Source organism: Cupressus sempervirens, chromosome 11 (assembly GCF_028749045.1).
Source record: "Cupressus sempervirens isolate cs-2001-9-10 chromosome 11, ASM2874904v1, whole genome shotgun sequence".
NCBI lineage: Eukaryota > Viridiplantae > Streptophyta > Pinopsida > Cupressales > Cupressaceae > Cupressus > Cupressus sempervirens.
In genome coordinates this window covers 471,565,701-471,589,150 of record NC_143128.1, presented here as the reverse complement: position 1 = coordinate 471,589,150, position 23,450 = coordinate 471,565,701, and the positions used below count along the sequence as shown (strand labels likewise).

Below are 23,450 nucleotides of genomic sequence, written 5' to 3'. Positions count from 1 at the left end.
ACAGAATTCATTAAGAGATCTTAGAAAAATAAACATGGTGCTTATATACACAGAACTCAGTAGATGAATTAAACGGATAATTCAACTGATTTAAGACTTTTGAAGGATGGAATTCCAAATGCTTCAATGCCTTTGAATCTCATCGAGTCTGCCAGTTTCTTCTATAGTGGATATTTTTGATCTTATTTGAATCCGTTCAAGTGAGAAATTGTATGCGGGATTGTTTTGACCTTGGTTTAACAGGATTTACTGATTCAACTGCAACTTAAATCGTTATGTTTTCCTGTACCAGCAGATGCCTCTGATCTCTGGGTGTCTAGATCATTCTGTTCATGTTTTATAGCTAACTTCAAACTTATCAATCTCTGATTTGTGAGAAATGCTTAGTGTTTTCAAACTGTGTACCTAGGCAATAGAACAAGTGATTGAGATTGGTGATTTTCAATTGGCTGAATAAACACTCCAATTTGGATCAGATGGGTGGGTATTATGTAGTAATTACAGTTATGAATTCATCTCCTTAATTTTCTTTGAGGTTTTTAATTTTGGCAAAAAATCTAAATGGTGTTGATTGAGGATTACCATGATAAGCCTTGGCAATGGCCATACTTTAGTCCTTCTCCATTCTTTCCCTGCTACGTGATTTGAGCTTTTTTGTCCTTTTAACTATGTATCCCATACTCTACTAAATAGTTTATCTTTGTGCAAAAGAACATGAATCTTCTATAAGATATCAGAACTTCTGATTCTTAGAAAGAAGAAATAAAAAAGACAAGCCTCTTCTCCCTGATTTCTTGAATGGTCCATAGCTTTAGGGACATTTAGAATGTTGCTAAAGGAAAAATAAGGTAAAGACCTTTTTTGAGCTATGCAACACATGGATTCTTCCACTCTGCTAGATTTTCTATTCTAATGAAAAACAAATCAAAATTTCATTGGATTAGTGTTCAGAACATTTTGAATTCTCTGTGATAGAAAGTGAGGTTTAAATCTTTTTTTAACTACCAATAAAATTGCTCACTTCAGTTAATTGGGTTCATTTAGATTTGTTTTAGCTTTTTTCTGTATGAGCATCTCATATGACTGTATGGAGCAATTTTGTGCATCCCTTGGGGCCAGTATTGTGGGTTCGTTACAAAATCATTCCACATGCAAGAGGCAGAAGATTTAAAATGGAAAAAATATTCTAAATAGACTCAATTGTGTAGTAGTGTATGTTTTGAAGAAAGTGGTTCTTATGCATAATTTCAAGTGGAGGGAGAATGTAGGAAATAAAATTTGTCTTGAAGATTTTATTTTGCTGTTTATCTGATGATTTATTTGAATGCAGAAATTGGGATCAATTTGAGACAAACAAGAATCTGTTTGGTGTGGAAAGCACATTTGATGAGGAGCTGTACACTACAAAACTTGAAAGGGGACCACAGACGCGAGATTTGGAAAGGAGAGCTTCATTAATTGCAAGAGAAATTGAGGAGCAGGCTACTGGGAATTTTCATGTAGCAGAAGTAAGATTCTATTGCATGTTCTTGGATTGTCTTTCCATTTTCACCTTTTTCCCATCTTGTAATATATATGTTGATATTCTTTATTGCAGTATTGACAGAATTCCTTGCATCTGTAATTGGGTTCATGCTTTAATTACTGATTTTTTCTCTGTGTAAAAGGAAAGAGGTCTTCACTTTGCAAATGAGTCCGAGAAATTCGACGAGGAAAGCAAGTATTCGTCTGTGCTGCGGTCAGAGGATATTGGGGAAGATAATGAAGATAGTCATGCTGACATTCATAATGAAGAAACATTTGGGAGTACTACTCCTGGCCATGAGGATTTGCCATCTCTTAAAAGTGACAGAAATAGAAGCCCTCCCAAAGTAGGTGAACCTGATAAGAAATCTGGCACTACTTTTCAACCTTCCTCAGCTGATTCTTCAGGGGTATTTTCATGCCCTGATCTCTTGGTGTTCCTTTTTGAATGTTTGCCAATTAAAATGAACTTCCATTCAGCTGTATGAGCTTTACATATTTGTTAATAAATTATATATCTTAAATTGTTATCTTTACTGATGCTAGAATACATTAGTGTGTGTTGTATCTCAATAATGTATTGTTAATTTACCTCATTCTTGCACTATGGACATATTTTTATTGTAAACCTTAGAAGCAAAATCTTGTTTGCCTCTAAGAACATTATGACTGTTCATCTGAAGATTAATGTGGAATTGTGTTTATTTTATAAAATAAGGACAGAAAAGCTATACAAAATGATGGGGGTTTTAGATTACTATAAAGTATAACTATGAACTAATTAAGTGTATGAAAAAGCAATCTAAGGCCTCTTTTTAGTTAAGTCTGATAGGAGGGGGAGGAGAGAAAATACATTGGAATTAGGTTTGAAGATTGCTCTTCCTTTCTGACTTGAGTATGTGGTTTTGAGAATGAATGAGGCACAGTGTGCATTTGTTTTTCGCAAGTTGGCTAAAGAAAAATATTGTATCAACTTTTAAGCACACAAGGAAAATATCTGAAAGTACTGAAAAGAAAACACATTGCTGGTCAGGTTTGATGGAAATTCCAGTCTTGCAAAGGAGGGTGATGTCCTTACATTATTCACCATGAAACATGTATCTTAAGACAAATAGAAAGGACGAAAACAAACACATAACGGAAAACAAAAGGGAGAGGCCATTGCTCATGAGCATGCTCCTCATTTCCTTCGTTTGTCTTATCCTCGCACTCTTTATGTTCTTCCTTAGGCTCCTTTAGTATCATCAACTGCTTTTTCCAGCAAATGAACTTTGTCACTTGTGACAGGCCATAAAGCAAGTATAGCCTCTCATTTTATTTATTACGCTGTAAACTTTTTTGAGATTGTCCATGATAGCCTCAACACATTCCTTGACTTTGTGCATTGTCTGTCTATTTGATGTGAATCAAGCTGGTAATTCAAAGATGTTATCTCAGCAATTTGTTATGGTAAATTGGTTATTGTTAATATGCAGCGCCTATGTCTTTTCTCATTTTGCAATGGACACACCATCTACCAACTTGTGAGAAAAGTAACTTGGTGACATGCAGATTTTATAAATGTTAGACAGGAAAGATCTGGACATTTTACTCAGCCACAAACCAAAATGAATGCAAAAGGACATTCATCTCTTTCAAAGGAATAATGAATTATTTTTAGGTTGTTGAGTTTGCATACAATGCCAATTCCCCACAGTATGGTAGATAATCATGGATGAATATGATCTCCAAACCAGCCAACAAATGCTAACCAGTCTCGAAAGAAATAATTTAGAAAATTTGCAGGAGCAAGGAGAAAGAAACAAATCCTTCAAGTCCAAATAATCTTCAAGCTGTCATTTATTTTTAATATACTTAATTTTTTACAAAATATAAGCGTAATAGACAACCTTGCATATTGGCGATTCAAAGATCATTACAAATGAGTAGTCATTTAGTTTTTAAATTTAAGAAGCATTGATTTGGGATAACCAACTCCTAACCGCCTCTACAACCAGTTCTATTATTTATATTATATCTAAGAAAGTAACTCAAAGCTTTAAGTGACTTACATGGGATAGCTAACTCATAACTGCCTGTACAAGCACTTCTATAATTCGTATTATATCTAAGAAAGCAACCCTAAACTTTAAGTGACTTATATTATCTCTCTTTTGAAACATCAAGAGTCGAGGTGGGGTTTATACACTAAATGCTAATACGTAACAAAACTAATATCTCACCCCTTATCATGCTTTATTGTAGCTTCATTTTTTCCTTATGGCATCAATTGGATGAAAAATCCCCACTTGTCAATGAGCTTTCCCATGGTGGCCAAGTTGAGCAGTTTGAATTCCTTGTAGTAAATTTTTTAATTGAAGGCTGAGTTTATCAAGACGAACTAATATCTCATCCCTTATCATGCTTTGTTGTAGCTTCATTTTATCCTTATGGCATCAATTGGATGAAAAACCCCCACTTGTCAATGAGCTTTCCCATGGTGGCCAAGTTGAGCTGTTTGAAATTTGAATTCCTTGGAGTAAAGATTTATGGTGAAGGATGAGTCTATCAACATGTATCTTCTAGATTTTCACGTCTTTGATTTGTGCTTATAAAGTGACCATGTTATATGTGATATTATTTTTGTCCTCTACAAAAATGTCTAGAATAAAATTAGGAGCAAGAGATGTAAACTTAATATGACTACCATCTGCAGCTAAAAAGATTATCCACATGAGTCGAGTAAAAACATAATCTGAGCTATACTAAAGAATGGTAGCACTTCAAAATTGAAAGGGTGAAAAAACATCTAGAATAATGCAGAGGTTGACTCCTCTTAGGGATTCATCAAAGGCATGATTAGGAGAATCCATTATTCTTGTCAATGCATCTTGCATATGGCAATGTCTTTCTTGTATCTTGTTGCTGCAATTGTGTTGTAAACCTTAAGCATGAGAGTGTTTTTTTTGAGTGTGCATGGAACTATCAGAAAGTTATCTCTTGATGGCTGCCCCATATGTTTCCCGTTCAATTACTTAATGGTGATGGCTATTTAGATGCTTACTCAAGGTCCATATTCAAAATTAGAATGTCAGATGGCATTTTAGAGTGTTTTAGAAGTGATATAGGGGTCAAACAGGGCTGTCCATTATCTCCTACTTTGTTTGGCCTATATATTGACAAACTTGACGAATGGTTAGACATGCAAAATGGCGAGGGTGTCCAGTTAGGTAGATTTTTAATAAGGCTGCTTCTTTATGTAGACGATCTCATTTTGGTTGCGAAATCTGCTCGTGGTTTGCAAGAACATCTACTTTCTCTTGAGCACTTTTGCAAAATGGTTGGGATGCAGGTCAATATCAGCAAGACTAAAATCATGATCTTTGCGAAAAACAAAAAACAACATTAACATAAGTTCTATTTTGAAGGCAGCGTACTTGAGGAGGTTGCAGAGTATAAATACCTTGGGATAGACTTCAACAAAATCTAAGTTTGGAAGGTTGTAGAAAGAAAAGATTATTGGGTGGGTGGAAGGCATTTTATGCACTTCAAAATAGGTGTCGGGAGGCAGAGGTTTGGGATTGGAAAACTATTCAAACTTTGTTTGGTCTTCTTGTGCTACTAGTTGTTCTTTATGGATGTGAAATATGGGCCAGCAGCACTTCAGCCTTATGGTAAACAAATTGAGAGGATTCAGAAGCGTTGGATCATAGGCAAGTTTAAAATCAAGAACACTGTCTCATATGATATTATGTTAAGTGAAGTGGGGGCTGCACCTAATGAGGCAATTGCTATGGTTTGCCTCATTAGCTACCTAAAAGGAACTGAAAAAATGTGTGAAGATAGATGACCTAAAATGGTCTTTAATGATACATTGTGCAAACGTAAAAAGACATGGATGCAACAAAACATCAATTGGATGTGCAAATGGAATATCCATTTTAATACGTGTCTTGCTACTAATAAAGAAATAAAGCTCTTTGTTATAGTGAAATTTTATAAGAAGATTGGGGTAATGGACTTGGAAGGAAAAAAGCTTATTATATCAACGAGTTCAACCCCACATGTGATCAACTCCAAAGGCATACATAGGGGCCAACATTCCTTGGAGAGCTAAAAGTCTCATTGCATAGCTCGTAAACCAACTCTCATCAACTCTGATGGGAGATGAGTTGATGGAAGAGGCCAAAAGAGTCTTGGGAAGAGAGAATTTGCACGTTTTGCAATGCTGGGAAGGTGGAAACAGAACAACACTTTATGTTAGAATGTGATGCGTACAAGGACATCAGGTTCAAATTTGCGGATATTAAATATGGAAGCTCTTGTTCAACGAGGAGTACAATGAGAAGTTAGGGGCCCTCATTATTAGCTTGCGCAAAAAAAGCTCTGAATTACTAAAGCTGGTTTAGTCAGAAGGCTGTCCCATAGGCTATTCTTAGCCTTGTGGACATTAAAAATCTATCTTATCTTATCGTATCTTTCAACTAGAGCACACTTTCATCTTTGAGGTGAGAAATTTCTTCCAATAATCTTTCATAATGTGTATTGCCAAATTCAACATGTTCTGAATATCATGTTGTTCAATTTAAGGGCAAGTTTGATGGCAGAATGTGAAATGTTCTACATTTGCTTCCTTGAGATTCTAGAAATTTTGATCACCATTTGACCCATGGGACATCAAATTCGCTTCAAGTTATCAGCTTCGCCTTTGGGTGTTCCCAAATATATGGATTGCGTCAGTCTGGTCTGGAGTGTATTTAGGGAACTTGTTTTTGCCTTGTCAAAGCTGCTTACAAGAAGACGTAATCCATGGATGTTATGGTTCACCCTTATGATGAGGTTGATCTTCCATGCTAATAATGTCCATCTTTCTTTTCTCTTCTAACATTTTTGTACTCACTTGGAGAGTTAGGAGGCTAAAGCCTTTGATTATTCTTTCTTCTATTTGGATCCTCATCATTGTTGTCATCACTTCCTCTCGTGCTGCTGTTAGCTAGCAACCTCTTTAGAAATGCAACTAGATTGTGAAGGACCTCCTTGACTGCCTTCTTGTTTAACTATTTTAGTACGATAGCCTCCTTCATTTCCAATGGTGACTGCAGCAATTGGAATCTTTCCTAATCTTTCCTAATCCATAATGGTACGAGGTATCTGCTGATTTAGGGAAAAGCGAGCGTGGTTCTCTTTCAGTTAGCTCTATGTTCACAAGATCTGTTTTTTGGATAACCAGAATAAGGTATTCTCATGTTGTCTGTAGAGACGTTCTCTCCTTTCCTAGCAGGGTAGTTGTACTACTTAGTGACTGCACAAGCATTGAGATGGGGTAATTTAATTTTATCCATTCATGACATCAATTTCAGATGTTCTTCATCTCATAATTTTTGCATAAACCTTAATTGTCATGTTCATGTTTGAATTTTCTTTCATCTTTCCTCTAGTACTGAAGTGATCTCTTTTTCATCATAGGAAAATAGAAATGGAGGAGATACATGCTTAAATCAGCTGCCAGTAGTCTTCTCTCCACAAGTTAGGTATCCGACCGTGATGGAATATTTGATGGGTGAGGGCCTCTTGCTTTGTTTATTGGAAATCTGCACATCCAAAGTTTGCATAAATTACATCATAAAAGGAAAAATCTGTGATGTTTTTCCCTAAAACCAAAGGCCCAAATGATGTACCAGTAAGTATAGCATCTTTTTGAGAGATGGGAAATCTAGCTTTGAAATGATTTAAAGATGAATGTCATCGCATCATTCCAAAAATTTATCCAATTTTTCATGATAGAACCTTTGTTAACATCGGTACATTGTAACATTTTGCTTTATCAACTTTTTAATCAACGAAATAGTCACTTTATGTATAGAGTGCAAGAGTGCATACACAACAGAACATGACTTCTTCTAAGTGACTTGTACCAATTCTTGATGATTTTTTCTGCTGATTATTTGAGCCCTTTTGAGACACCCATGTCTTGTTAATACTTGCTTCGTGAGGAACAACTGGGGATGGGAAAAAAATCTGCATTAGGCTTACAAACGTCTTTGCTTAATAGTTAGTAGCAATATTTCATGCAGGCATTTCTTCTTGAACTAAGTGCAGTTGGAAAGCTGGGTTCTTAAAAACAATTCTTCAGTGAGGAGACTTGTCTTGTTTGTATACCATCACTTATTTGGAATCATAGTTTTGAATGTGCTTGTGGATTCATTACAGTTTCTGGAATGGAAAAAGATCACCTGGAATTTTTCAGGACCGAGATTTGTAATTTCTTGGCCATAGATGGTTGTTATTATGGGTATATTTGTGTCGTAGTGCATGTCTATCTCAATTGCACATTCTGCAACAAAGGATGTAAATGTTTAATCTTTCACATGAGCTGTTACCTCTACAAATATCTTTCGCACTGCTTCTTCAAGTCCTACAATATGTAATACAATTACATTCTACATAAAAGATAGATGCTAACGAGAAACAATTAGAAATCATGTCAATTAATGGGCATTATTTGTTGAGGGAGTGGAACACAAATATGTAAGTAGAATCAATACCATCCGGAAATGCTGCATATTTTCCAGTGTTTTTATTTCTGAATTAGTTTCTTTTATCCACGAACTCTGAAAATTATTATATAGTATGGGCGATGTCAGTTGCAAGTTGCAAATGGATGTATGAAGAGCAGATTCTGTGAAGATGAGCATTATGACAAATGACATCATATAGGGGTTTTGAGAAAAATTCTGGGGTTCAGAGTGAGTCTATGTGACATATGGCACTTAATATTTATGGTAGTATCTGGTTCTATTATGGGATCCGAAGTATTGGCACTACCTTCTAAGCTTATATAGGCGTTGCAGACACAACTGACATTTATGCACTAATAAATGGCCTTCTGGTCTGATAGTACCTTGAGGTTGATCTGTTAATTTATAATTTTGATCAAAATCGGACTAAATACATAGGATAATTTAAAATGTCATCAAAGCTCTCAAGTGAGCTGTACTTTTGCAAAGTAAATGACATTTTGTCTGAGAAAAAACACGAACCCAATATGATCTAGTTCTTCCTTATCACGATTTAGGCAAATGGAAGGTTGTGCTCTAGTTGAAGTTTTGAACACAGTTTTTTGATGCTGCTCAAGGACCAAGCATAATAGAAGTATATGGCATTATTATAATTTTATTTAATATTTGGCTTAACCACGGGGCTTGAATGATTATGCCAAATTGTTGTAATGGACACCCTTCTAAAATTTCATTACAAGAGCCTTTCTTCCTAAATTCCAGTTTTTGCAACATGCCAAAATAGGTTGTAACACTGTCATTGTTCAAGTATCAAAGCTCACTATGCAAATACATCAGCATCGTACTTCTGACTCTTTGAGAATATTTTTCTACATTATTTTCTAATGATTTTCTTCTTATTCAACCAACCACTTAACGGCTTAGCTCAGTGTGTTTCCGATTTGTAATATTTGTTTCTTATTATACTTGGAGTACCTATGACATTTGCCTTTTATGGTCTTGTAGGTGAGAGCATCTCTTCATTATAATCATTTTGCAAGAGATACATCCTTGAGCACATCAAATTTTAGTGACCAACCAACAGGTGAAATACACAGTTCAGATCTAACTGCTTCGCTGGGTAAAGGTGCTAGCAGGTATGTGTCTCAATCCTTATTCTAAGTTCTATAATCATATTGACATCTTGTGAACTATGGAACTCAAGACTTAGGTCGTATTCTTTATTGTGTGGACTTTTAACACACTTATTGAGTATGGTCTTGTAATGCCATGATTGATTGAACATCTAGACTTACTCTTGCAGGGAGCTAAATGAGTCAAACTTACGTGAAAATGTTAAGAATAACAAGCAACACATGGAAAACAATGCCAATCGGCAGACATCATTTACAGAGAGTACAAAAGTCATTTCTGTAAGTAGAAGCATAATTATCTGCAGTGGTTCTTTATGTTTCCCTAGCTGATTTGGTGCCTCTACATGGATGTTGCTGATTTTCTGTGGATTAATTATATAGTCTGTGTTCTATTTATGGCTACAAAGAAGTTCAAATGGATTCAAGAGACCAATCTAATTCCATAGGAAGTGCGATGGTTAATTTGTTGGAAACTCTTTGTCATTATCAAATGCTGAATCATTTTGGTGCTATCGATAATGCTTAACTGACTTGCCATCTGCTCCTACTACATCTTGATATGAAAGTAGTGTTTTAATGTTTTGATAGACATCATCTAACCGTGCAATCTTCTAAACTATAGTAATTATTTACGTATGTATGTGAAATACGTAACTTGCATAGACAATTAATTAGTGAGAGCTTTTTAAGTTCTCATCATAAAGGCAATTAGTTGCTTGTGCGATTGCTCAATCTGTGGGAAACTTATGTGGGTCAAGATACACTAATATATAGCTTATCTGATAAGATCTCTTCATTTGCATTTTAAATTTTTTGTCTGCAGAAGGAACTGGAAGTTTTCCCATCAGATGTATCAAGTGCGTATGAGAGTTCTGCTTCTTTTAAATTTATTGTTTCTTTACTGCTACAATTTTTGTCTGTTATTTTGAAAAGGAATAAAGTTTGATCTTTGTGTTTGGCCCTTACATGAATATTTTTTCAAAGAAATCTTTTCAATGAATTTTATATTTTGCTTTCAAATGCAGTTAGTTCCTAATTTAGTTTGACTTGAATATTTCTTTCATGTAAATGCAGCTGATGGAGAAAAATCACCTCCAGTAGAGAGATCAGAAATATTGCCAAAGGTGGAGTGTTCAGGTTTGCTCAGTGCTGAGAAAATGTGATGATTTTAAAACAGTTCGTTCTTCTCCCTCATTTGCTATATGACTCTCTGCAGGCTTTAGTGCTTCATCAACTTTATCGGCTGTTGTTGCAAGCACTTTGAGCACAGGATCATCTGAGCTTGTTGATGTTACAAAATCGCCAAAACCTGCCTCTTCCAGTAAAGGCCTATCAGCCATTCAACCTATTTCCTCACAGGAACAATTTCTGTTGACATCTAGGACAGGAGTCTCAGGCTCCTCAATTTCAGAATCTCCAGCATCCACCTCTGCATCAGCTGTGTTGACATCTTCATTTGATTCAGCTACAGGAAAAGCTTCTTTAAGGAAGTCAGCACTTAATCCTAATGCAAAGGTATTGTAACAATTTGCTAAAAAAAGAGTAGTTATCCTTCTACAAGTTTCTTCAAGGGAAATACTGACTTGAGGGTCTACCATGTTCGTTGCAATTTTGTTTTCCTTGTCATGCAGGAATTCAAGCTGAATCCAAATGCCAAGAGCTATACCCCCTGTTTCACTACACCTAGACAAACATCTTCAGTTGTTCCAGCTCCAGTGTTTGTGCAAGGGAGTATCCCACCTCTAACACCCATGCAAACTGTGCCAGTGGGGCTTGGAGTGAATTCTTTAATGCAGCAAGCTTCTCAACCTGCAAAGTTTGCACAATACAACAATGCATTGGCAGCAACGGGACCAAATGGACCATATCTCCAACCTGGAGCTACTTTTGTGCCACGCATATCAGGAACTACTGTACCAGCAACTTTGCCTGCACCACAACCAATCAAAATTTCACCTCCTGGACAGCAGGCAAGTGTGATGAGATTGCTGGTTATTTATCTTGGTATATATTATTCTACTATTAAATCAATGTTCTACTACGAGAGATGGCTTTACGTATGTTATCTGTCTAGTTTAAAGTTTGTGAGAGTGGTAACTTGGAATGCACATTCTATTGTTGTGCACCATGAAAACAATAGAAGATATTTTTTCATGATTTTACTTGGTATTGGACAGCCTGCATGTATCATTTTTTCTGGTCATACAACAGTGCTTCCAGTTATAATGATATGAACACGCTGAAGTAATTAACTATAGCAATAACTAACATGTTATCCTGTCCCAAAGAAAGTGGAAATGCTAGGGTTCGAGATAACAGAAGAAGATAGATAATATATCATTGCAAGTCTCCAGGTAGTGAGGAGTCTTTAAACAACAATGTCTCTCTAAGAAGGCCCTTCTTTTTAGAATTATCACCATTATCAGTACCCCGTTAAATTTCAAGCTCACTCAAATCTGTACTGCAGCTTGAATTTCCCAAGGGCCAAACATACTACTGTTTTGTATAAGACAATATGCCCAAATGATTCTTCTATACTCATCAACAAGAGCAGGACAGTGGTATAGATTCTAAAGCACTACTTATTGGTTCAAGAACATTTTAATTCTAGATGTTTTTTCTACTTTAGGCTGCAAACATCAGTATGAACTGTTTTGAAACAAAAAAAGTGCCAATTTATGCCATTTACATCCACAATACCTTTTTTTTCCCCTCATCCTATACGCTGAACATGTTGATTCTTCAGTTTGAAATGCAAACCAACAAAGATGTTATTATTGAAATGTTCTGTTTGAAACAAGTGGCCTTTAATCCATTTCCTTCAAGGAAGTTTCCGTGTTCTGCTTGCCTTTCATATAGGGTGAACATGTTTGTTTCCTATCTTGATTACAAATCACTCTACGAGATTCTCATTTCCTAAACTAAATTGCCGGTTCCAACCGTCTTCTTGCAATAATATCCTACATAACATCAACTTTTATTAAATGGAGTTAAACTATAAAGAACAATTGTTACAAACTCTGTCATCTACTTATTTGTTGGTTGCTGTTTGTTAATCCTTCATGTCTAACAAATGTTGTTGAAGGAATCTTCTTCCTTTATCTTGAGTGGAAACATTAAATGTGCCCTTCAACATCTGAAATATGATATTTTTGAAATTTTTCCATGTGCACTGTAGGTGAAACCCGCGGCTTTATCCAATATTTCATTAGTAGTATACAAAATAAATAATTAACATTATCAGATTTCCACAATCCATTTCAATGCACAATTGGTTTCTGGATTCGATTGTGTATATTTTTTTATTGTCAATGTTTTGGATCACACTCTGTGATCCATTATCAGGATGAGAGAAAAGGATACGGAAGAAAGAAAAACATGTAGACTAGCCTCCCAAAAGAGAGATAAAAAGGCCAGGGGGAAAAAGAAACACACAACGTGGAGAGGAATAGAAACAAAAGAAATAAAAGAGAATGGATAAAAACCAATTAAGTAAATATGCAAACAATAACCTACAACAAAATGAATATAAATTGAAACAATACAACCCCATATACATGTACTAATTGAACTAAAAGCTACAAGAATAGATAAAAAAATATAATAGCAACAAAGACTTAAAAATATATATAAATTAATTATATATTAATGTATTGTATGTACTACATACATATATATAGATGCATTATATATATTATATTAATATATAATTAACAAATACTTCAAAAATATAATAATAACAAATAACCGAGACTTATTATTTATTAACAAAATATGTATATATGCATTATATATAATATATTAATATATAATTAAGAAATGCTTGAAAAATATAATAATAAATAATAACCAAGACTTATTATTTATTAACAATATATATATATATATATATATATATATATATATATATATATATATATATATATATATATATATATATATATATATATATTTTAAAATATTTTATATATATTTTATTATTTATTATTAAATTTTAAAATCATTTCTTAATTATATATTAATATTATATATATATTTTATTTAAGTCTTTGTTATTTTATTATTTTACTTTTATATCTATTCTTGTAGCTTTTAGTTCAATTAGAACATATATACGGGGTTGTATTGTTTCTATTTAAATTCATTTAGCTGTAGGTTATTGTTTGCATATTTATTTAATTGGTTTTTATTCATTCTCTTTTATTTCTTCTTTTTCTATTACTCTTTGTGATGCGTGTTTCTTTTTTTCCCCTGATCTTTTTATCTCTCTTTTGGGAGGCTATTCTACATATTTTTCTTTGTTTCATATCCTTTTCTCTTTCATCCTGATGATGGATCACAAAGTATGGTCCCAAAATGTTGACGATAAAAAAAATACACAATTGAATCCAGAAACCAATTGTGCAGCAAAATAAATAATAACACAGCTGTCTTTTTTCTTTGAAAAATGTCCTATCTTGATTTAATTCAGTCTCTTTGGCTTTATCTTAGGAAATTCTTTAAAGATAAATGCATCTGATTTCTTACATTTAAATATGCTTATCATTCTACTTTTCCAAATGGGAAATTATAAGCATTAAATGTTTGGGACTGACTTCTTAAGGCTATTCAAATTTGCCATGACCTAACCTAACAATATAAAAAGAAGATTGACAGAGATTTGTAGGATATACAATTTCTGATCCAATTCTTTACGTTTCAGAAATTTACCAATATTTGTTTTTTGAATCTTTTGTGGAATAGAACTCACCAATTAATGCAGAGGTTTGATGCTATTTTCAATCTTGTTTTCTTTCAAAATATGAGATCTTTATTGCAGGTTTACTCTTTGAGCCTTCTGACTCAACAATTCCACTCTGCGTCTCTCCATGTGTGGATCTTTGCACACCTTCATCTCTGATAGTTTGAGAGAAAATAAGGCTAGGGAAAACTTAAATATTGAGAAAGAAAGGTCTGATGTTATATTATTCTATTAGCTTTGAAAATGAAATGGATATATTGTCAACCATTCTTTAGTTACAACGTTAATTAATGCACCCTCCCTTATTATTAGCTTCTGTAAGCAATATTGTTATGTTTTAATATTGTTTATTTATTTACAAATATAATTACAAATGACTTCCATTTATGGACATCATCTGAAGATTTCACGCATTTTTTTCTTTGCTTCATCTCTTAGTGAATGTTAATTAATGCACCCTCCCTTATTATTAGCTTCTGTAAGCAATATTATTATGTAATTAATGCACCCTCCCTTAATATTGTGCATTTATTTACTGTCATAATGATTTTCAAATACAATTTCAAATGACTTCCATTTTTGGACATCATCTGAACATTTCAGGCATTTGTTTCTTTGCTTCATCTCTTAGCGTTTAGTTTCTTTGACATAAAAGGGGGATTTTGTGGCTTGTCACAATTCTTTTTTGTTGTAATTCAATATGATTTTTTGCTAACCTGGCTTACTTGGTTCACTTATGGACATTGATATTATTTTGTTTTCTCTCTATCTTTCCATTTTGTTCTATACTTTTTTGTTGTTGTTTTATAATGATATGTTTATTGTCTTTTGGAAATTTCATATTATAATAATTTTTTAGATTTTTAGTATTATAAATTCAACATTGTGAAGCTATCATCACATTTATTCATTTGACAGTATGATAGTATGGTAATTATTGTTCATCTTCTAACTATTTTGCTAGGTATGTTTTAAATCTATATAATTTAGTGTCGATGTTGTATCTTTAGTCTGATTGAATTGATCTAGAGACAATCCCTCTATGGTTATTGGTTAAACATTATTGCATTTGATTAATCGTGAATTAGACACACACACACACACACACACACACACATATATATGTTTATATTGTTGTTGATATTGTCTAATGGCAATTAATTAACAATAACCAATATTGATTAACATAGAGACATGTCTCTTCTACTCTTATATATACACATTCGGATCTGCACTTGGAAAATACATATTGTATAGACAGTGCTATTACATGTGCAACGATCCTAAAACTTAACAGGGTATCAAAGCACATGCACATGCATAGTCATGAATGAGTTGTAAAGCATTTTCAACCATCAATTACCCATATCGACTCATCTTTATGAGAAAATAAATTCGATGTAAAAATCACATGGTGTATGCCCTACTGTTCTGTTAAAAGCACAAGCACAGGCACAGGCATAAACACAGTCATGAATGAGTTGTAAAGCATTTTCAACCATCAATTACCCATATTGACTTGTCTTTATGAGATAATGAATTCTGCGTAAAAATTACATGGTATACACCCTATTATTTTGTCAAAATAAAGATTTTGGGATGGAATTCAAAGGCATTCAATAAAAGAGCTCAAATAATGGACGAGTATGAAATGGATGAGTATGAAGCCTATATTCATCATCATGATCAAGCATTTCTGAGTTGGAAACTCAATAGATTGTAGAAAGCACACACTGATTTGACTCTCTCAGTTGGTGTTTGACGAAATACCTGCGATAAATCTTTGTTTCTGATTGCAAAGATAAGTTGCTTAACAAGTTATGTTTGGCGTGTGATAGAGTTTCTTGTTGGCATGGAAAATCTTTGGTGTAGAATGGCTGGTTGCTCTGCTTTAATTGAGCTAAATTACTGAAGCGTTGGTTTCTACATTCTCTAATCAGGCGAAGGAACCAAAGGTGGCAATAGAGTCAATCTAGATATTATGGTCGACTCGACCAAATTCATGTGAGTGCAGATTATGTGAGAAACTTCAAAGACATTAGATTCAACCCATGAATGCATAGAAGGAGAAATTATTAAAAGGAACGGATATTAAAAGACAAAAGAGTGACACCTTGACCACTATGGTATGGAGTATGAATGGTTTGGATGCATAGGTGAGATGCTTGTAGATTGCCATCGTGGGTGGAAAATAATTAATAAACATCTCTAGATAACTACGTGGATTCCATCACAATGGAAAGTAGGGACCACTTCATATGTTTGTATGGTGATGTCAGCCGCACGACATATAAGGAATCATAGTTGGCATAATCGCTGAAAAATCAGCAAGTTTCTACTAATCGCCGAGTTTTTGGGACTAGCAAGTTTTTCCCAGATTTAATCGCGACTTGGCTAGAAAAAAATTTTAAATTGTTTTTTTTAAAGTTTTTTTTTTTTAAAAACAAAAGGCAAAAAACTTATATATTATGTAAAATAGAAAATTACAGTATGCTAGTAGAGCTAGGAAGAGGAAGATGTGATTGTAATGATGTTTATATGTCTAGTTTGACACAAACTATTTATTATTATGCTTCCTGCCATCAACATTCTGCATGAGAATGCAATTTTGTACCTACTATGCATTTATATATATCTAAACTCCTGCTTGTTTCTTTTGTGTTCTCATTAATTAATTCATTAAATGCATCTTCTCATTAAATTTTACAAAAAGCAAAAAAGTAATTTTAATTAAATTTCAGCAATTTTTTAAGGTTCCTGAGTTTTTTTTTTTTGATCGCGGAGTTTTTCCCGATTAAACTTTTTGGGGGCTTGGCGAGTTTTTGGCTTTGGCGAGTTTTCCAACTATGTAAGGAATTATTAGAATATTACTACAAATTGAGATCCAAATATTATGTCTTGTAGTGACCACAAACGCAGGCTACCATTAATTCTGGCCACAAATAAAATATTTCATGTTGTGGAGATGAGGGTTTAGACATGGACCAATTAGCCAACAAATCGAAGAAACGACATCCAATCAGCAGACATAGCAGTTATACTGTTCTTAATACCTTTAGCAATTATCATAATGGGATTAAAGCTACACGATTATGAAGCATATGCAACACCATGAGAAATTGCGAAAGGAAATATTAACGCAACATTGCAAGATATCGTACATGGATGTGTATAATATACGGAGCAATATTTGCTATCATCAAATGGACCGAAAGGGACAATAGATTACGAATATTTCTCTACCTTAAAGAGATTTGAGAATTCGGATTTAGAGGGAGATTGAGATTGTGAGGGAGATTGGAGTAAAGTTTCTGCAAAATTCTATTATGAATAAGACTTAGATTGTAACTTCTTTCTGCTTGCTGTAGATAATCTTCAATATACAGGCTTGAAAGAATGGAGAGATATAATTCTGGAAATGTTTTTCACTTTTGCAAGTTGTCTTAGGACAGTATTGATTAAGGAGCAGATCTGTTGTTTCTTGTGTGTCCTTAAACTTCAACCACACCCTTATTAAATATAGAGATCAAGGGGCATGTCCTTACAAAGGACATGTCCCTTCCAAAGTCTGCTTTGACTCATCCCTTAAAGTCGGCGACTTTCCATGCAATTATTAGTTGTCCTAAACTAACCAAGGTGATGAGTTAGACCTTAAACTTGTATTTCAAGATAGGGGCCGATATCCATAAGAGAATAAGACAATGACTTTAGATCAATATAAAGCAAGATTAGATCAGAAAGCTCTGTCATTAGATCAGCATGATTTGAAAGTTATGGAACTAACACTCCCTCTTAACTCGTTAATCATACTGAGAGATATCATATCAAACAACATCAATTAAGATGGACAAGCGAGGATACTCTATATCTATCTGAATCTTCTTAGCATGTGGTATCATTGAACACATGATACAATGTCATATTACGAAACTTGTGATATGACATATCACTGATACTAGTGATAACAATATTGCAAAAAATACAATATAAATCTAGAGAATAATTAACTTTTTCATTATCCAAGTTGTGATTCATACGTACTGATATTCCTATATCACAGCATGATCCTGAGTTAAGATCTACCAGAACACAGGATAATCTCTGGAGAATAATAAAATTCTTTTCTTATCCAAATTGTGACTTATAGACATAGCAATGTCTACATCACAATGTGATCTTGAAATCATCTAGATCTTACAGTAGAACTCTACTGTTTAGCACATTATCTAAGAGATTGTCATCTCTCATAATGTTGTTCATACAAGTGTTCATTATCTTAGAGATCGTCACCTCTAAAATAATGAATACAAATGGTGGGGTCCATAACAGTCAATAGCCTATCAATAAACTTATTGTATTAATAATTTAAGGAATACAAATGAATTACAATTCAACCATACCAAGTCTTTTCTTGAAGTGATGTATCTTCACTTGAGAGAGAGGTTTGGTGAGAATATCTGTTGTCTGATTTGCAGTGCAAATGTATTCTAATTTTACAGTATTCCTGTCTACCATATCTCTTACATAATGGTAAGGAATTTCGATATGCTTGGACCTGTCATGGAAAACTGAATTCACAGAAAGCTTGATGGAACTCTGATTATCACAATGAATAATCGTAGGATTCATGGCTTTACCAGATAATCCCACAAGTAATTTTCTAAGCCAAACTGCTTCCCGAGAGGCCATCACTGCATATCCATGATATGATAGCTGATCCTAAATTGGAACAACCTGAAGTACGTTTTCTATCCTTAACACTTCCACCTCAATCTGAGTCTGTGAATCCATGTAAATCCAAGTCAGCTTTCTCATATTTGAGCCCAAGGTTAAGAGTGCCTTGTAAGTATCTCATAATTTGTTTGACTGCAACTAGGTGAATCTCCTTTGGCTTACACATAAACTAACTTAAGGCGTTAACATCATAGCAAATATCAAGTCTTGTATTTACCAAGTACATAAGGGACCCAATCATTTGTCTATAGAGAGTAGAATCTATGGAAGGTGATTTTGGTGGTGCTTCTTTAAGTTTACGTAGATTAGTCTTCGTTGGAGTAGACATAGACTTGTAGTTCCACATTCCAAATCTCTTCAAGATATCTAATGTATACTTCCCTTGATAAAGTATAATGTTGTTAGAATTCTGCCGTACTTATAATCCTAGGAAGTAATGAAAGAGTCCCAAATCTTTCATCTCAAATTCTTTGATTAGATCTTTCTTGCATTGATCTATGAGATGATCATCACCTATTATTAGTAAATCATCAACATACAGCATCAAAATTACCATATCATCTTTATCTCTTTTATAATATAGATTTGGATCGGCTTCATTTTTCGAGAATCCTAAGCTGGTGAGATACTTATCAATTCTTTCATGCCAATCCTTTGGAGCTTGTTTAAGCCCATAGAGAGCTTTCTTGAGCCTGCAAACAAAAATTTTAGGATCATGAGTTTCAAACCCTTTAGGTTGCTCCAAATATACCTCTTCTACAATCTTTCCATTCAAGAATGCCGTTTTTACATCCATTTGATGTACTTTCCATCCCTTCGATGTTGCAATAGCTTGGACTGCTCTTCCAAAGGTGTACCTGGCAATAGGAGCAAAGGTTTCTTCATAATCAATCCCTTCTTTCTAAGAGAATTCCCTGGCTACAAATCTGGCTTTATATTTTTCAATGCTACCGTCAGTAACATGCTTTATTTTAAATATCCACTTGGAAGAGACAACAGATTTTCCTTCAGGTCTAGGAACAATTTCCCAAACATCATTCTTCATAATAGATTGGTATTCTTCTGTCATGGCACCCTTCCAAGTTGTATGTTTAATAGCATCTGAAACATTGGTTGGTTCTGATTTAGACAAATCATTCATGTTTGCTGTATAACTAGAAAATCTTTTGGGTCTTTTGCTTTCTCTGATTGTTTCGAATGGTGCAACAAAGTCTTGTGCTTCCTCTACTATTTTAATGGCCCAAAGTGGTCTTTTCTTAGAATTTTGAGTTTCTTCAAGATTAAGATTTTTAATTTCATCTTCAATTTCTTCAATGTTCTCCCTCTGAGACTTAGATTCAATATTTCTTTCAGAACCAGGTAAGGGAGAGGGATCTTCAAAACTTAGAGCTCTTTTGAATGCTAAATCTTTTTCAAAAATTACATCCCTACTAAGTTCAATATTTTTTTGACTAGGTATGAAGATCCTATATGCTTTGGATGTTTCACTATACCCTACAAAAATACCTTTCCTCTCGGAGGGTTCTAACCTAGTTCTCTTTTCTTTTGGAACATGTATATATTCGGGGCACCCAAAAATCCTAAGATGACTTATATTGAGTTTAACCTTAGTAAAACCTTATTCAGGAGTTTTATCTCTAAGGTGGAAGTGAGGACTTCTGTTTTGAATATACAACAATACAAGGAAGGTATTTTTTAGTGGCTAATATTCGTAAATTGGCCAATTTTAGAATTTTTTTGCTAGTAATTTGGCTAATAATTTCAGATTTAATGCAACCTAAATTGTCACATTTTTATTAAATTTAGTTCTAAAATCAATAAAATCGCTTAATAATTTATTTTATTAAAAATTTAAACTCAAAAATTATTACAATAATAGATAAGACATCTATTATTAGTTAATGGTTATCTTGTAAATATCTTTAGCTTTAGTTTGCTTTCGTTTTTTGCTTTCTTTGGAATAGAATGTTTCTATTCTTTACGATCGTTTCCTAAGGAAACATCGTCTCATTCTTTTGTATAAATTGACCTTTCGGTCTCTGTTATTGATAAGCAAGTATTTACCAATTACCTCGTAATATGGTATCAGAGCTAAATACTTCAATTTTTTTGGAAAAATTTATAATTTCTTCTTGAAATTATTTGTTTAAATTTTTCCAAAATTATTTCAGCTAATTTCTCCAAAACCCACCTAGGGTTTTTCTGCTTGGAGAAATTCCCGAATTACGGGTCTGCAAATCGCGTGGAAATCGTGGCCATTTTTTGGAGACTCGTGTTTTTGGGGTGAAAATCTGCATGTTTCTGTATCAAATCTTCATGCTCTTAGCCGTCTCAGTCTGTCATCGTGCTATGGGAAGCAGATTCGACCATTTTTCATCAAGAATTTTGAAGTTTTTTCAAGCTTTTTTCAGCTAAGGCCGTTTTTTTCGAAACCCTAATTGTTGGGGTCCAAAATTTTTTTTGTTTGTAGATTCTTGGTGGGTTTTTCTAGAGCTCAACTGGGTTGTCGTCCGTTTTTTCTGGGTGCCTCGATTTTCGAGTCAGCGGATTCAGAAAATGACAGCAGATTCCTTCTGGGTTTTTCGAGCTCTCTTTTGGGTCATTATCTGATTCTTCTGGGTCTTTCGTATTTTTTCCTCAAAAAACGTGCCTTCACAGATTTTCACAATTTTCATTGAAAAACGTGCCATGGCATCTCTGAAAAATATTCTGCTCGAGCATAATTCCAAACTCAATGGTCGCAATTATGGAACCTGGAAGCAGCGCATCATCGCAATCTTCGAATATCGAAACACCGATCAACTTGTCCTGGGTGTTAAGCAGCGTCCGACTTCTCCGGGTCCTGATCAAGATACATGGGATCTGAACAATCGAGAGGCAGTAATGCTTCTCAAACTATCCGTAGCTGATGACCAGCTTTCTCAGATTCCATCCGGCAAGACAGCGGCCGAAATCTGGACACATCTAAAAGGTCTTCATGAGACTTCCGACAAGAGCAGAGCCTTCTTTCTGAAAAACACTATGTTTTCTATTGTCATGGATGAGCGCACCTCGCTCCAGGCACACCTGAATCAGATTCAGGAAATCCGTGATCAGTTACTTGCCATCGGTCGCAAGATGGAGGAAGAGGATATTGTGGTAATCACTCTTCGGAGTTTACCAAATTCCTATGAGCATTTTATCGAAACTCTCAACATCACATCTACTGGTGTTGATCTAAAGTTCACTGATCTCTGCACCCTGCTACTTCAGCAAGATTGGTGGAAACAACAGTTCGGTAGCAGCTCCAGTTCCACCTCCACTGAGCAAGCCTTTGCTGCGAAATCCTTTCAGAAGGATAAGGGCAAGTTTCAGCAACCATCTCAGCAGAAGTCTTCTGCTCCAGCATCCGATGGTACCAAAAAGAAGAACATTCAATGCAACTATTGCCACAAGTATGGTCACATGAAGGTTGCATGTCGGAAATGCTTAGCTGCCCAGTCTAAGCAATCAGGTTCGCAACTCAAAGCGAACAGTGCAGAGCACACTGAGCAGGCGGAATCTGCCTTTTACACCTTCATGGCTAAAAGACCCGCAGATCATGTACAGTCATCTGCCTGGTACATTGATTCAGGTGCCTCTCGACATTTCACTCACCACAGAGATTGGTTTATTGACTACCAGCCTTATTTAGATTCTGTTATCTTTGGTGGTGGAGAAGAGTACACGGTTGTTGGTAAAGGCAACATTCAAATTCAGTTTGTTGGGAGGAAGCTCATATTCCTTGATGTGTACTACATTCCAGGGATGGAACTAAATCTACTCTCGGTCAGTCAGTTGCTGCGACATTCTCCACACTTGGCAGTCACCTTCAGTTCACATCAGTGCACCATCACTGATCGGGCGACTAAGTCTACTATTGCAGTTGGTCTTGAGGATCATGGTCTTTTTAGACTTACTGATTCTGGTGATTCTCAGGACTTAGCTATGGCTGCTCGGCGATCTTCCATCAGCACACTTTGGCATCAGCGATATGGGCACTTAAATGTGCATTATCTCTCACAACTTGCTCAGGATGAGCTTGTTCTTGGTTTGCCAGAGATTCAAACCCAACACCTTGGAGTTTGTGACGCATGTCAGGCTGGGAAGCAACATCGCACACCTTTCCCCAGTGGCGATTCTTGGCGAGCTTCTCAAGTACTTCAGCTTGTTCATGCTGATATCTGCGGCCCTATGGCCACTCCTTCTGTTCTTGGGTACAGGTATATTTTGTTGTTTGTAGATGATTTCAGTAGAAAAATGTGGGTGTATTTCCTTAAAAAGAAATCCGATGCATTTATTGTATTTCAGAAGTTTAAACCCTTAGTTGAAAAAGAGTCTGGGAAATCTATTATTACTCTTAGATTAGACAATGGGGGGGAATTTTGTTCTAATGTTTTCTCCAGCTTCTTGGATACACATGGCATCCAACGACAGTTCACCACACCCCACACGCCACAACAGAACAGTGTAGTTGAACGTCGAAACAGGACAATCACCGAGATGGCTCGTTCCATGCTCGAACACAGACATGTTCTGAAGCGTTTTTGGGCAGAAGCAGTTAACACTGCAGTTTATCTGTTGAACCGGTCACCCACAGTGGTGGTCAAAGGTAAAACTCCGGAAGAGGCCTGGTCAGGTCGCAAGCCCAGAATCAGTCACCTGAAGGTTTTTGGCTCTCTTGCTTTTATTTGGATCCCTGATGCTTCACGCACCAAGTTGGATGCCAAGAGTCAGAAACTGATGCTTGCTGGATATAGCAGTCTTCACAAAGCCTACTGCCTTATTGATGTTGAGACATCT

General features: G+C 35.0%; 1 protein-coding gene across 1 annotated transcript in view; it reads left to right on the top strand.

Moving 5' to 3' along the window:
* The window catches only part of LOC149530420 (uncharacterized), a 150,513-nt gene that overhangs the window by 50,111 nt on the left and 76,952 nt on the right, over positions 1-23,450 (top strand). Inside the window, exons 7-14 of the mRNA XM_089808198.1 lie at positions 1,331-1,508; positions 1,668-1,934; positions 9,027-9,157; positions 9,325-9,433; positions 9,978-10,011; positions 10,229-10,291; positions 10,371-10,669; positions 10,786-11,124. Of these exons, the coding sequence (XP_089664324.1) occupies positions 1,331-1,508; positions 1,668-1,934; positions 9,027-9,157; positions 9,325-9,433; positions 9,978-10,011; positions 10,229-10,291; positions 10,371-10,669; positions 10,786-11,124 (1,420 nt within the window). The remainder of the gene's footprint in view (positions 1-1,330; positions 1,509-1,667; positions 1,935-9,026; positions 9,158-9,324; positions 9,434-9,977; positions 10,012-10,228; positions 10,292-10,370; positions 10,670-10,785; positions 11,125-23,450) is intronic.